General features: G+C 41.8%; 1 protein-coding gene across 1 annotated transcript in view; it reads left to right on the forward strand.

The window, feature by feature from the left end:
• The window catches only part of ITPR1 (inositol 1,4,5-trisphosphate receptor type 1), a 320,227-nt gene that overhangs the window by 187,970 nt on the left and 117,896 nt on the right, over positions 1 to 14,361 (forward strand). Inside the window, exons 37-40 of the mRNA XM_057311892.1 lie at positions 1,533 to 1,717; positions 5,421 to 5,569; positions 6,534 to 6,645; positions 11,938 to 11,970. Of these exons, the coding sequence (XP_057167875.1) occupies positions 1,533 to 1,717; positions 5,421 to 5,569; positions 6,534 to 6,645; positions 11,938 to 11,970 (479 nt within the window). The remainder of the gene's footprint in view (positions 1 to 1,532; positions 1,718 to 5,420; positions 5,570 to 6,533; positions 6,646 to 11,937; positions 11,971 to 14,361) is intronic.

The raw sequence follows: 14,361 nt of genomic DNA on the forward strand, positions 1-14,361 counted from the left end.
ACAAAGTTGTTGAGTAAAATTTGGGCAGGTTGCCCAATTGACCAGCCCACCGCCCATCAGGGAGATGAAATGTTTTAATTGGCTTGGCATTGATGAGAAAAGACCGAGGGAGGTGATGGCTGTGAAGTGGCAGAGCATGAGAACAGCACAGCACCCCAGGAATTCAGACGTGCCTCATGGGGCGTAACGCCTCCTGAATAAAACCATACCAAAGTTCACTATTTTCATGGTCTATCTTCAAAAGGGAGTATCCACGGCACATTATTTCTAGCCGAATGTACACTGTGCATCCTGCTTTTTATTTTTATAGTATTCATATTTTCTCCCCAAATTTCTCACTTGCTTTATTAAAGTGTTAGAAATTTGTTGGCTGGCTGAAGGTTCCTTTCCCCACACTGCGTGGTTTGTTTGTTTGTTTTTTTTAATTGGATATAAACAATTGCTTCTCATATTGCCTCTTCCAGGGTGCTGGCGTTTTTACAATTAGATACAGGTAATATGGCACCTTCTTTGCTTCTGGTCTTATGAAGCATTGAAGACGGGAAGTCGCCAGGAAACTGGCGGCTGTTTTTTGGAGGTTGTTGGATTTTTCCATATGGAAAAAAAAAGAATTTTTGGTCTTAGTTATTTTCCTTTTTTAATTAAACTTTTTATTTTGCATTAATTTTAGACTTAGAGGAAATTTGCCAGGATAACACACAGAGTTGCCATATGCCCCTCTCCCAGTTTCCCCTGCTGTCAACATCTTACAACACAGGGTATTTTTGTCAAAACTACAAAACTGATATTGGCCCATTGCTATGAACTAAACTCCAGACTTGGCACCACTTTTTCCATTAACGTCCTTTATCTGTTTCAGGATTCAGTCTAGGCTCCAGGGTTGCATTTAGTCGTGACGCCTCTGCAGTCGACCCTCTGAGCTGCAACAGTGCCTCAGACTCTCCTTGTTTTTTATGACATTAACAGTCTTGAAGAGTGCTGGTCGGGTGTAGAATGTCCCCCCACTGTGGGCTAGATTGTTCCTTTTCTCATGATTAGACTGGAGTTTAAGAGGGGAAGAGAAGAGCTTAAATGGAAAGAGTAGCTTATGTTATTGTAAATGTCATCTTTTGCATTATGTTTGGCTTACACTGGCATGTTGCAGCTTGTTGTATAGAATACCACTGAGAGAAAATTTTTGGAAAAATAGCTTTTTGGCCAAATGAATTCCCTATCTGGATAATTCTTAAAATATATGAACACATGGGAGATCTTAAGATGCCAGTCATTGAGGAAACCCATTGAAGTTTAACCTTGACTTGCCTGAACTTTGGCCTTAGAGCATGTTTACATACCTCAGAGCTACTGCCCCCCAGAATTCACACTGAAAATCAAGTTCATTTGAGCTCCTTAACCTGCACACTTGGTGCCATGCAAGTGACATATTATGGGCATGGAGAAATCTGCCTGAGGGGTGATGAGGGCGTTAAGTCTGTCTTTGGGGCATCTCCCATGCAAGTTGGAGACTCATGAGTCATCTTTCTTCTGTGTAGCCAAGAGCCGGGCCATTGCTATTCCTGTGGACCTGGACAGCCAAGTCAACAACCTCTTCCTGAAGTCCCACAACATCGTACAGAAAACTGCCATGAACTGGCGGCTGACTGCCCGCAATGCAGCTCGCAGAGACTCTGTTCTGGCGGCTTCTAGAGACTACCGGAATATCATTGAGAGATTGCAGGTAATGCCTGCCCCAGAGACGAGTGAACCTGAACCTGGCCTAAGATGATTCCCACACAGCAGTGTTTCCATGAGCCAGAGAAAAACCAAGATTGGCCATAGACAGATGTCAGCATGTGAGTGGCTAGTCAAGCACAGTAACATATGTAGGACCAAGAATGCAAAGCTACTTGGGAAGAGAAAAGCTCCTGACAAAGTCATGGTCTGTAAAGGTTATTCATAGATTTATAGATTGCTTTATGTAGAATGGGGACTCTGCTCTTACCAGGAAGGAATATTTAAGTATTACAAAAAGAATACTTAGAATAAGGGCACGAGGGCTCCATTCTGTCAGAATGAACCAACTGAAAATAAAAGTATTACTAAATTCTACCTGGATTATACTTTTTTCTTAACACCTATGAAGACATCTGTCCCTTTATTAAGGGGAGAGTAGTGAGTATTAGGTGTACATGAAACACACATCTTAACATTAACATCTTCCTTTAGCAAGCTCCTCGAGGGATTCTTTTACGGGTAGTACATGGGCCATAGTTGGAGGTTGTCAGACACTTCAGATGGGTCTGTTGCGGTGTTTAAAGGCGTGATCTCAGGCCAGCGCCTGGGGTCAAATCCTGACTCCATTGCTTAGAAATGGTGTGTCCTTGGGAAGGTTACTTTATTGCTCTGTGGTTTGGTTTCCTCATTTGTAAAGTAGGATAATAGTAACACTTACCTCAGGGGGTTGATGTGAGGATTGCAAGGCTGATAAAGTGTTGCGATTATCCGTGCCTGCTTAACAAATCCCAACAGCCATTATTTCCCTCTGTTCTAGAGGTTGGCTGGGCTCACCAAGGTGTTTCTTGCTCAGGGTCTTGAGTGCAGCTGCAGTGAGATGGCCGCTGAGCTTGGACTCATCTTGCAATCTTGCACATGTTTGGCAGTTGATGTTGGGACCCCCACCTGGAGGTGTCAGCTGAAGCATCTACATGTAGTTTCCCCATGTGGTCGGTGCTTACTTGCAACGTGGTGGCTGGCTCCCAAGATCAGCATCTCGAGAGAGAAAGAGAGATAATGAAAGCCGTAATGCCTTCATAGCACACACACCATCACTTTTGTCAAATTCTGTTGGTCAGGGCAGTCACAAGTGTCCACTGAGCTTCAGGGGAAGGTGATATAGACCCCGGTATCATTTGATGGGAAGTGTAGAAGAATGTGCAAGAGAAGGTATATTGCAGTGGCCGTTTTTGGAAAACATAGTACACGTAAACAGCTTAGAATAGAGCCTGGAGTGTAGTGAGCACTTGACCAATGACAGCTGCTATTACGATTATTGCTGTTATTGTCATTGCTGTTAGGACTGTAATAATTAGCATTAGATAAAATAAATGAATCTCTGTGAGGTTGTACAACCTGCCTAGAGATGCATTCATCAGCTCCACTCACACTGGGCACCAGGGATGCGGTGGTGAGTGAAACCACAAATGATCTTTGCTGTCATGGATTCTCAAGTTTTGGAAGGAAGGTAGACATGAGTCAGCTAATCACATGGATAAAAGTAAGGTGGCAAGAGAGACAATGCTGCAGAGAAGTGAGTAGTGCTACGGAGGGCTGTTGAGGACCCTCATCGTGCCCAGAGCTGGGATGGTGATCCAAGAAAGCTTTGCTCGAGAGTGACATTTGAACCAAGATCAGAGCAATGTAGGACTTACTAAAGAAAGGAATAGAAGGGAGGAAGCAGCATGTGGAAAGGACATTATATGGGACAGAATGTGACGCATTGAAAGACCAAAGGAAGGTTAGTGTGGCTGGAGCCCCTGGAGCTGGGGAGTTAGGAAAGGGTTCTTAGGTCAGGGAAAGAATTTCATCCTTACTGTGACAGACCCAGTGTTAAACAAAGATAATTTAGTTCAGATAGAGTGCTTCCTTGACTCTACTATATTTTTAAAAGGGAAGGATATTATAGATTCATAACTGTTTGAAAGCACAGTGTATTTTACTGTTCAAACTAAATAAATTATCTGCAGCCAAACACAGCAGTTTCTTGTGCTCTTCTTGGATTTATTATGCATATTCTTGGGGAATAAAATAAAATATGTAAGCCTCGCTAATGCTTGTTATGAAGACTTGAGTAGTAGCTGAAAGGATCCTCATTATGCAATGATTTATTTTCTGAGTCCCTGTAATTATAAGATTGCCTAGGACAGCAGAAGTTACCATAACATAAGAACATTCACTTGCAGACCGACTGCTTATATAATTAATCCCCATTGAGGCATCCCCCTCACTTAACACCAGCATCTTTCCCTGCCCATCGCTTCACCATCTTTGTCTGTTGGTCTCTCCTCGATTGCTGAATGTTAAACATTTGACAATACAATGCAAATCAATTGCAGTGTAAAGTTCAAACCTTGCAAAAGATGCAGGATTTTATGAATACGATGTTAAAGAACTGCTTCAACCCCCTGCAAATGCTGTAGACAAAGTTAGGACCAGTAACTACTGAAGAAGAGAACTTCAGGTGCTTTCAAAGAGGAAACAGAGAATTTTGCAAAAACGACCCTCTTTTTGAATATGCCGTGAATGTCAGTATGACTGAAGGGGTATTGCAGTGTACTGTTGCTGGGAAAATTGCCCCCCCCCAAAATAATTGGATTGATTCATGCACTCTTTATGCATCCTAACTCTTCTTGAGTGATTATGAATTTTGTTAAATATAAAACAAATAATATTCACATGTTTTAGTTTTTGTTTTGGGGTAACAGATAATTCAATTCTTTATTGCCCATTCCCTATGAAATTTGGGTCTAGAGTTAAGTTGAATGCATTTAAGTGGCCTTTCCTATGCAGATCTCCTTGGTTAACTAGGCTTTCCTATATTATCCACCATGCTGTGTTCGGCCCCTGTCTTAGCCAGCAAATGCTTCCAGTTAGGTTCCAAGTTACCAAGCCATCCAGCTGACTTTAGCATCTTTTGAAGATAATTTCTCATCTGTTTTCTGCCATTTGCCTTTATATGGAGTTTGTTGTGTTGTTTTTGCTGCTCTTTCAACTTCTCTCTGTTTTCCTCTCCTACAGCTATGTGTTTTGCATTTGAAGACCATCATGCTATCAGGGTACATGTACTTAGCATGTTGATACAGCATGTTCATTCATTTGTGTGCTCATTTTTGTATGACTTTTTATTATATGAATAATTCATGCTCATTGGACATAATTTGACAGTACTCACAAGTACCCGTTTATGGAAGAAAAATAGAATCACCTGCAATCCCACCACCCAGAGAAAACCAGTAGTGATGTTTTGATGATATTTGGTGTATATCCTTTAGATAGTGGTGTTGTTTCTAAAAAATCAGATCATATAGTCCATGCCATTGTTTCACCATTTTTTTACACTCATACTGTAGACATTTTTCCATGTTGTCGAATGTACTTTTTGCATCGTATTTTAAAATATGTGGAATGATCCCTTGAGTGGCGTAAGGATCATCACAATAGAAAGGCTGGTGGGGCTGTTTTTACCTGGTTCTCTGCATCAGGGGCGATGGCTTCAGATACCCCTGGGGCAATGTTTAATAATTTGAGATAAATACTGGACAGTTCTAACGGTGCTCTAACCTAGCCTAGCTTGTGGTCGTTTTTGAGGTCAGAAATGAATATTCTCACTCTCCTGTAGTCAGCCTCAGCCTGAGCTGCTCACCAAAGCTGTGCTTCCGTTCCAGGACATCGTCTCAGCCCTGGAGGACCGTCTAAGGCCCCTGGTCCAGGCAGAGTTATCTGTGCTTGTGGACGTGCTCCACAGACCCGAGCTGCTTTTCCCAGAGAACACAGATGCCAGAAGAAAGTGCGAAAGTGGTGGCTTCATTTGCAAGTAAGCGGCCTCTCGCTCTGGGGTGGTTGGTTGCAGAGCCCTGCTGACCAGGCAAAGCGCTTGTTCGTGAAGAAGCAGACACTGGCCTGGTTTTTTACTTTGATGAGTACAAGGTCATGTGTTAGAGTCCCATTCTGACCTTTCTAAAGTAAGTTTGTGGGTTCGGTTGTACTTACTGACACTTGTTTTTGGTGAGACTTTCTCCTTTTAACCGCATGCCCGATCATCCTCTGTGCCCGGGCCCCGACGGATTGCCCGCCGTGGGCTGCCAGACAGCTGTAGAAAGGTCATGTCCTTTCTGCCCTCAAAAAGCTCAGACCTACCAGGACCCCTCGGTCTTTTCCTAACACCTTTGTAGTTTCTTAGTTTATGCCTTGGGGCATGATCTAAAAGAAACAGCTGGTTCCATGACTGGAAATCTCCATTTGATTTTTATCCTGAGGTGGGTTGAGCTTGACCTTGAGAGTGGGCTCTGCCTCTGAGCCCCTCAAAGGATGCTGGGTCCCTCAAAGGACAAGACTACGGGTGAATGAACAGTGATTGTTCGCCTTAACAATCATCCTCATGAGGTTTTTTTCATACTGGTGGCATATTTTAGCCATGTTACAGCACTTCTTAGTGGATAAAAAGCCATACTCTGTAAACTAACAGGTTCGAGTGGACCTCTGTCCTATTTGTCCTCCCGCTGTCCTCTCCTCATCCTATGTGGTAAAATCCAGCCCGGTGTGCCCTTTTGCTGTTACTGACCAGCGGATGTCACTGTTGAGACACTTTTGAGACACTGAGGGGCTGTTCTCACTAGAGTGAATGCCCCGGAGCGTGTTTAACTTGGGAGTCCTTGAAAAATATTTGTTCATTAACTGACTATTTAAAATAAGTTGCTTGTGAAGTGATTGTGTGTGTGTTTGTTTAATTGAAAGATCATTTCAGGGACCTAATGCATGGTTTCCCCCTCCCCATTCAGGTTAATAAAGCATACTAAACAGTTGCTAGAGGAGAATGAGGAAAAACTCTGCATTAAGGTCCTACAGACCCTCCGAGAAATGATGACCAAAGATAGAGGCTATGGAGAAAAGGTACTGCATTTTATTCACCTGTCAAGACAAGGTCTTGCTGTTCAATTGAAGTGGGATCATGGGTTAGAAATCCACTATAGTTCAGGCATACTGACTGAAGGGACTTTTTACTTTTTAAAGCTAGGTATCCTGTCATGAAAGGAAGCTAAATTATATGCCTTCTCTTCTAAAAATCGCATATACTTAGTTGTCTTAATAGGCTGCTTGCCACGTAATCTAATGTCAGGGAAATAGTAATAAGGTATTTCATCTAAATTCCCAGTGGGAATGCAAATGCCTCTTGTGTATCAAGGCAGGCATTCCCGACTTCTGGGTTCCATCTAGGCATACCTGTGGGTTTACTTGCTTCTTTCTGATGAGATGTTGCACAATCCTTCCAGTGTACTAAGAAACTCCCTCCAGTTCTAACTGGAATTAGGGCAGGCAACCACATGACCCTTTCTAGCTCAGACTGGGAAATGGGAAATCCCTGGGACATGTCAGCTTCTTGGCATAGGCAGTGAGCAAGGATGTGCAGAGACCATGCCTCACACTTTCGATTTTGGGCCAAGTGGGATAAAAACAATCTCATCACCCCTCCTTTCAGCCCCCCCACCTTAAAAATTTGGGGGGCCTGGATTTAAAATCCCCCGTTTTCATTTGAAGGTAGTGTGTTTACTGATGGTCTCCATGCCATGTTAGTAGCATTTTCTGAGTGGGTAAATCCACTTATGTCATTGATTTGTCAAAATACCCGGTAACTCACTGATTCATCTCTGTGAAGAAGCCTTGACAATGAAATCACAGCCCTCTTTGTCAAAGTGGGTGGTGGCAACCAGGTTATTTCAAGTATAGAAGTCTGTAAGGATCTTGACTTCTGACCTAAACAATATCTTATACAAATATTAGAATAGTTTCACATGTGAAAATCTTTGGATAAGAAAACGAAAACAGCAAAGTACATAAGCCCTTTTGCAGTATACATTCCTTCACTATTGCCAAATCACACAGCTTTGAAATGTCACTCAAATTTTAAAAATACATAAATTAAAAGATGATTGTGGACTAATTAGGAAATAAGTATCTATAACTCAGTAGGAACTTTGTGGCAGAAACCTGCAAGAAAAGAGTTTATAAATGATTGAAGTGAAGACCCTTTGTACAAATGAGAAATGATGAGATATCCTGTTCATACAAGCACCTATAGAGACACGTATGCAGATCTTGCACTAAAACAAAAAGAAAGAAGAACAGGCAAAGGCTAATAGCGGAGAGTACCAGACAAACAAGCAGCATTGATTTCACAAGATCTTTATTTTTCTTAAAGTGAGCTTTAAGAAATGTTTTAAAAATATAATTCTAGTTACAGAAATTCACTCTTCATAATAAGATAAAATCCACCAAAAGGGCCATAACCAGCTGTGAATATAGTTGTAGCTTTGGAAGCATAAAACTTGATTTTAAAAGGTAGAGACCAGTTTTTTCTTCTTTAGACTATCTGTTCATTTCTATGACTGAGATTTTTATAGTAAACTTGGTGTCCCTACTCCCACGAATGTTACAAGTTGTGATTAGACTTCCATGTCTCTCAAGTTTTTTTTGTTTGTTTTTGTTTTTAATATCATGGAAAGTAGAAAAGCTGGGAGTCGGGTCTGTTGCTTGGCAGCTAAGTATGTCAGGGTCTTTGGGCCACATGGAAGGTATGCTTCCCCACCAGCTTTCCCTGCCTGTTGGTGCTAACTGGGAGAATATCATCACAGACCATGGGAGATACTGGATCTGAGATGTTGTAAAATTGTCTGTTATAAAGTTCACAGAAAATGATAGAGCCTGGGGTTTTAAGAGTGCAGTAGGAGGAGGTCACTATGAAAGAGTGACTTGTCAGAGTTTAGAAGAGGTTCTTAGGCCCTGGCTCACATTCTTTTTCTCAGCTGGTGAAGAAATTAGCCACACCCAAGCAGAGAGAGGTTTAAAGGAAATATGGCATGTCTTTCCAGTCTGGTTGGGGCTGTCATCCCCCTTCACGAAAGTGAAAATACCACAGGCAAATGTGGGAAATGCCATGCAACCAAGGAAGACATTCCAGAAACCCATGTTAGTCAACAGCTTCAATACCTATAGCACATACTTAGAATGCTTCTGGCCCTATGCTTTGTGGGAAAATGCTACTTAACTATGGACATTAATTGAACTTAAAAGAGTTGGAGTGGGGGGGTGTGCTAAACTATTTCCGTTTCTTCCGATCCAGTAGTGGGTATTAAATTTGTCCTGTTTTATTAAGGCTTTTTGAAAATGATTTTGATGCTTTGCCGGCTGTCCCTGTTTGACTACAGATGCATGACGTATGGGGCAGGCCAGCTCTTTCAAGGGTGGAAGGAGCCCAGAGCCAAAGAACTAACCTTTCTCAGGCAAACCAGTTGGCTTTGGTTGATAAAATAAATGAGGTGTTCTTTGGACTGGATGCTCAGGGCACAAGGGCAAGTGTGAGGTCATTTCCGTCTTCCTGGCCCAATTTTCCTATTAGTTGTCTCTTAAGTGGAATTTGTCCCATGACTAATGCCCTCCTGGGATGTCCAGAATTGTTCTGCCTCCCTGCCCTGTCCTGAGTCTTCATGGCCATAGTCTGGTCTGGCATCGCTTTGTCCCGCCCTCCCTCTGCACACGAGGAGGCCATGTGGAGAGCTGAAGTGACTTCCCAAGGTCACGTGCCCGGCCGTGTGACAGGATCAAGACTGAAAGCCAGGGGCCCCAATTCCCAGTGCACTGCCCTTTTCTCCCACCCCTCAGGTGGGGTCCACCCTGTCTGTGGGCCCAAGTTTTCTTGTCTTTTAAGCCATAATCCTTAAAGAGACATAGATGCCTTTATTCATCTCTGTGTTTTCATTCAATATTTAGGATTGTCAAGGTCACAGATGACAATGAAAGCTGAGATCATTTTTTATTATCCTGTTAAAAAATGTTGAATATCATTGTGCTTGAATGCATCTACTTGTCTGAAAAAAAGCCACTGAGTACTGCCACCCATATTAGCAGATAGACTAAAACATAACAGAATCACTGTAACACAAGCTTACATTTTTTAAGTGCCGTCCTAAATTATGTCTTAAATAACAATAACATTCTGTGACTTCTTGTTGTGGGCCAGCCACTCTACTAAACATTATGTCTTACCTTAGGTCAGCCTCAGAGATAGTAGTATTGTTATTAATTACTTTATACATGGGGGAAAAAACAGGCTCAGAGAGGTTCAGAAACGCCTAAGGCCACACAGGAGTGGGGGAGCCAGGAACTCAAACCAGAAAACTCTGACTTCAGAGTCTTCTCCACTGTATCATTGGTGATTGACACCATTTGAATGTTTTGAAGTCCACCTACAAGTGTAACATTTAAGTTTCGATTATGTTACTTCATTATGTAAATGACATGGGCCAGTGGCCCTGACAGCACTGCACGTAGCAAAATTTAAACATCTCATCTTCAGCTGAGTTGTGATGTCTCACCTAATTGAAAACAGTCTCCACTTGATGCCAACTGGCTTTACAAATTATGATTGTCCCAGGGTCCTCCACAACCTGTGGTTCTGGTCAGGTCCCAAAATAACGTGTCAAATCGGTGGGTAGCCAGTGGTCAGTCCTCCTGTTTTGGTCAGCTCCCTGACAGGTGCCTAAGAACTATCACATAGGACACCAAGCTTGGGGCTCCTAGAAGATTATCACAAAAATTTAATCATGCTCATTTAGGAATAAAAAAAAATCATCTTTATTATGTCTCTAAAATGCAAAGGAGCAGCAGTGAATATTTGTCTCATAGAGTGGTAAATATAAATATTAAAAATGATCACCAAAATAATGGTGAAATATGTTTTTGTATGATGCTTACAATGTCTTGCTATCCTGTGTATTCAAGGTTAATGAACCCTAAAATTATATCAGGACTTTACAACGACTATTTGTCTACAATGCCTACTAAACTCTGCTTTTCTTTTTTAATTTAAATTCAATTAGCCAAGGTACAGTACATCATTAGTTTTTGATATAATGTTCAATGATTCATTAGTTGAATATAACACCCAGTACTCATCATATCACATGCCTGCTTTTAATCCACAAATTAAACCATGTCTTCATTAAAAAACAAAAACAAAAAACTCCCCGTAGCTAAACATCTTGAAAATTTAATCTGAATCTCTCTATAACTCAGAAACCATCTGAACGCCCTTAGACCCAGCTTGAAGAGATAGCATACTTATGTTACATATTGGCTTCTCTGTAGTCTAGCGTAGGTTTTTTGTTAGTCAAAGAGCTTTGGAAAGAAAATCAGAAGCCAAGAATTAATATAAAAGGATATCTCAGAATTTATTTAAAATCTATTTTCTCTTCTGAATAGTAGTAGCTGTTTTACTACTAGAGAGTTTTTGACCTCAAGTGATGTCAGGGTTTTCATTTCATACAAATTGACAGTACCTGTTAATTACCAGTGGTTCTTTTCTCTAGGTGAATAAAACATTAGCATTTCCAGCTCCCAGGATTTCTAATAAGGAACTTAGATTTGCAAATGTACTATTAACAAAGCATAATAAAAATAACTGAGGAGCATCTCTCCCCTTTTAAACAAGCACAACTGTGATTAATGCTCTAGTTTTTTTCTTTTTCTTGAACTTGATGCTAATCATTTATTTGTTACTAATATCACTTGAATTGGCTCCAATCATCTTTGGAGGGGAGTGTGGTTTTTTTTGATCATCAATAGTACCAAGATTTGAAGTTTCTGCTCTTAGGATATGTTGTCATACTATTTGCTGAAATGGAACCTGGTTCTGATTTAGCCCAACTGCAGTTTGGACCCCAGATCCCTACTGAATGGTAAAATGAATCGAAAGAAAGAATTTTCTCCTAAGCTTCATTGATCCAACTGTAGTCCTTGGCTCTCCTCTTTCCCACCCTCTTCCAAAAGAATATAGTTCTTGATTGGGTAATTTGCCCTTGCTCGCAGCTCAGTTCAAGTTTTCACATCTGCAAGAGAGTGGGAAGGTGCACCTTTGAGCCGTTGGTTAAGTGACCTCCGAGGTTTGGTGGCTGCCATGTGAACACAGTGTGGCAGCATCCTGCCCCCATCCTGAGTGGCGCGGTGCAGAGCAGATGTCACTGTGAGCTGTGGTGGTTTGTGCCCCAGACCCCTGCACCTCTTCAAATGGTCCTCATCTAACAAGGCTCCAACGTGGGAGACTCAGCGCTAAGACAAAGTTTCTAACACTTCGCTTGCTGGTATTTCCTAACATTTCCTTCTTTTTCTCCCCCCTTTTTTCTTTTCCAGCTCATTTCCATTGATGAATTGGATAATGCTGAGGTCCTAATTTCATTTTTTTTTTAAATGTCCCATGGCAATGTTTCCATGACACCTTTGCAGTTAACATTGTGGTCTGTCCCTAGTCTCTGCAGCGTCTAGTATCTGACTTTGTGTAGTGTGCTTTCTGGGTGTGAGTTGAGTCCTTTGTGTCTGTCTTAGCATTTCCCACGAGTTTGTTTGCCATTTGTCCTTGGAGATCCCATCAGAATCTAGATAAAGATTTTCTAAACTGTGATAAGATCTCAGTTGTTCACGGTTTAGAATCTCAACTGATTTTGTGGTTGATGCTGGTCATTAACCTATCTCTGAAACTCTGTTGAGATTTATAAAGAGCTTTCAGTCTGGATGCAAAGCATCAATGCAAAACAGAATAACTGCATTCAAATAGTTTGAAAGTAGTAAAAAAAAATAGCACTATTCTCTTGGTCCACATGTTGGAAGGTGTTGAGTATGAGGGACCACAGAAAATTTTGTCTAAGTGCGTTGTGAATTCCAAAGCGCTCGTTGAGACTGTCCAGCTGCAGGCTTACAATGGGATAAGGAATATACTAGATCTGTGGCTTTTCATCCAGGAAAACTACCTAGAGGTCAAGAAATTGAAATGTCGTCTGATGGATTCTATACTTACATATCAAAATAGTTTTAACTTAACCACAATTATCTTGGGGACCAATGAGTGGTTATTTTGTTTGGGATTTGGGGGCCTCTGGAGTATTTTTTGTTTGGTGAGTATTTTTCATCTTTTCCTGCTGTATATTTGGGTTGCAGTACATGTAATACGATTACAGTATATAAATGAGGGAGTTTAATTGCTTGGCAAATTGAGCATCCTGGAAAGAAATTTTATTAGACTTAAAAATCTCTTTCCTGCTCTCCCTCATTAGATATCTATTACTTCTTTTGATAGACCAATTAATACCTTACTTTGGGTGGGATAGAGCTACCAGAGCAAATACGTTGTCTGTGCTATTATCCATCATTTCAATATTAAGAGACGGTTCAGATTTACATAAGGAGAGTTTAGATCACAGACTTAAAACTGAAAGCAAGTGGCTCTGAATTTGGTTCAGTTCCCTTAGGAATGGAGTTCAGAGAGGTTAAGCGACTGGACTTAGCTTGCACAGCCAGAGAGTGGCTAAATTAAAGCTGCCACACTGCAGGCTCAGCTCCTCTCCTGGTGTGCGTGCTCTCCTGCCGCAGTGAACTCCGTAAGCATGGACTTTTCCTTGTAGCAATGAGACTTGGATGGGGAGGAGGCCATGCCCTCTGGGATGAATAGAAGGTGAGAAAAGGTTGTGCGGTAAAGGCTTAATGAATGGCTTTAATTACAGTGATTTTTGCCATTTCCTGTCTTGTTCTTTCTCTTCCTGGTTATTTCTGTGCCAGAAAAATACCTCATACTGAGTTTGCATGTTGGCACCTTTCATTACTCTTATTTCTACCTGGAGTTGGAAACGCCTCGCTGATTGGAACTTTTCCTCTGAAATACTGAAGTTGTGTTTCTATTTGCTGAAGTACAAACGAAGTCAGGAAAGGAACACCTTCCCTAATCGGAGTCTGCAATGTTATTAATATACTGTTTTGCACCATAGTAATCAGTTGATGTGTTTGCTTGCTCAAGATAGAACTTGGGTCTCCTAGCTGGGAGTTTATTGCTTGCTTATGGAAGATTCCACAGTTGGAGCAGGTGTGTTTATAATTATACTCTAGGAAATAGAATACTGTCTGTTTATAAAAGAAGAATGTTCTGGCAGCCTCTTGGATTCTTTGAAAATTCCCTGAGGAAGCAACTGCGGATCCCCTCTTCGTTGTTACCCCTGGCAACCGTCAGAGCCCTGGGACACCAGCACTCTGTCCCCAGTCCCTCAGGCTGTTGGATCTATTCCTCTAAGCAGAGATGGCTGATTGTCCTTTTTCATCAATGGCTGTTCTGGAAACTACCGCAGTTCCTGTGGTTTCTCCTCTACCAAGCCTTTTGTCAGTGTGTGCTGGTGGAAACCTGCAGCCCACAGCTGGGGTTCGGCAGAAGCTTAATGAGAGTTCATGCTGGCCCGTGATACAGGCAAGGCCTCACACCTAACTTGCAAACCAGTTCAATTCTAAACATGGTGGGGAATCGCCCCTGAAATAGTGTAAGGCATGTATGATGATCCCGCGAAACCCTGACTGGGGGAGGGCCACTGCCTTTGGGCGATAGTGGCCGCTTGGGCATCTCAAGGAAGGAGATGTGCTGTGAATGACTCGTGAAAAAGCACAGCACCCTTGTGTCTCTGGCAGTGCTCAGAGTGAAATGAGGACAGAGTCTTGGAGTCCCTGTAAGGAAAGGGCATGGTATGGAGCCCTCCAGCTGTCTCCTAGAACAAAATTTCATTTGAAACCAGGAAGAGGAGG

The sequence above is a fragment of the Ursus arctos genome, unplaced genomic scaffold (assembly GCF_023065955.2).
Source record: "Ursus arctos isolate Adak ecotype North America unplaced genomic scaffold, UrsArc2.0 scaffold_14, whole genome shotgun sequence".
NCBI lineage: Eukaryota > Metazoa > Chordata > Mammalia > Carnivora > Ursidae > Ursus > Ursus arctos.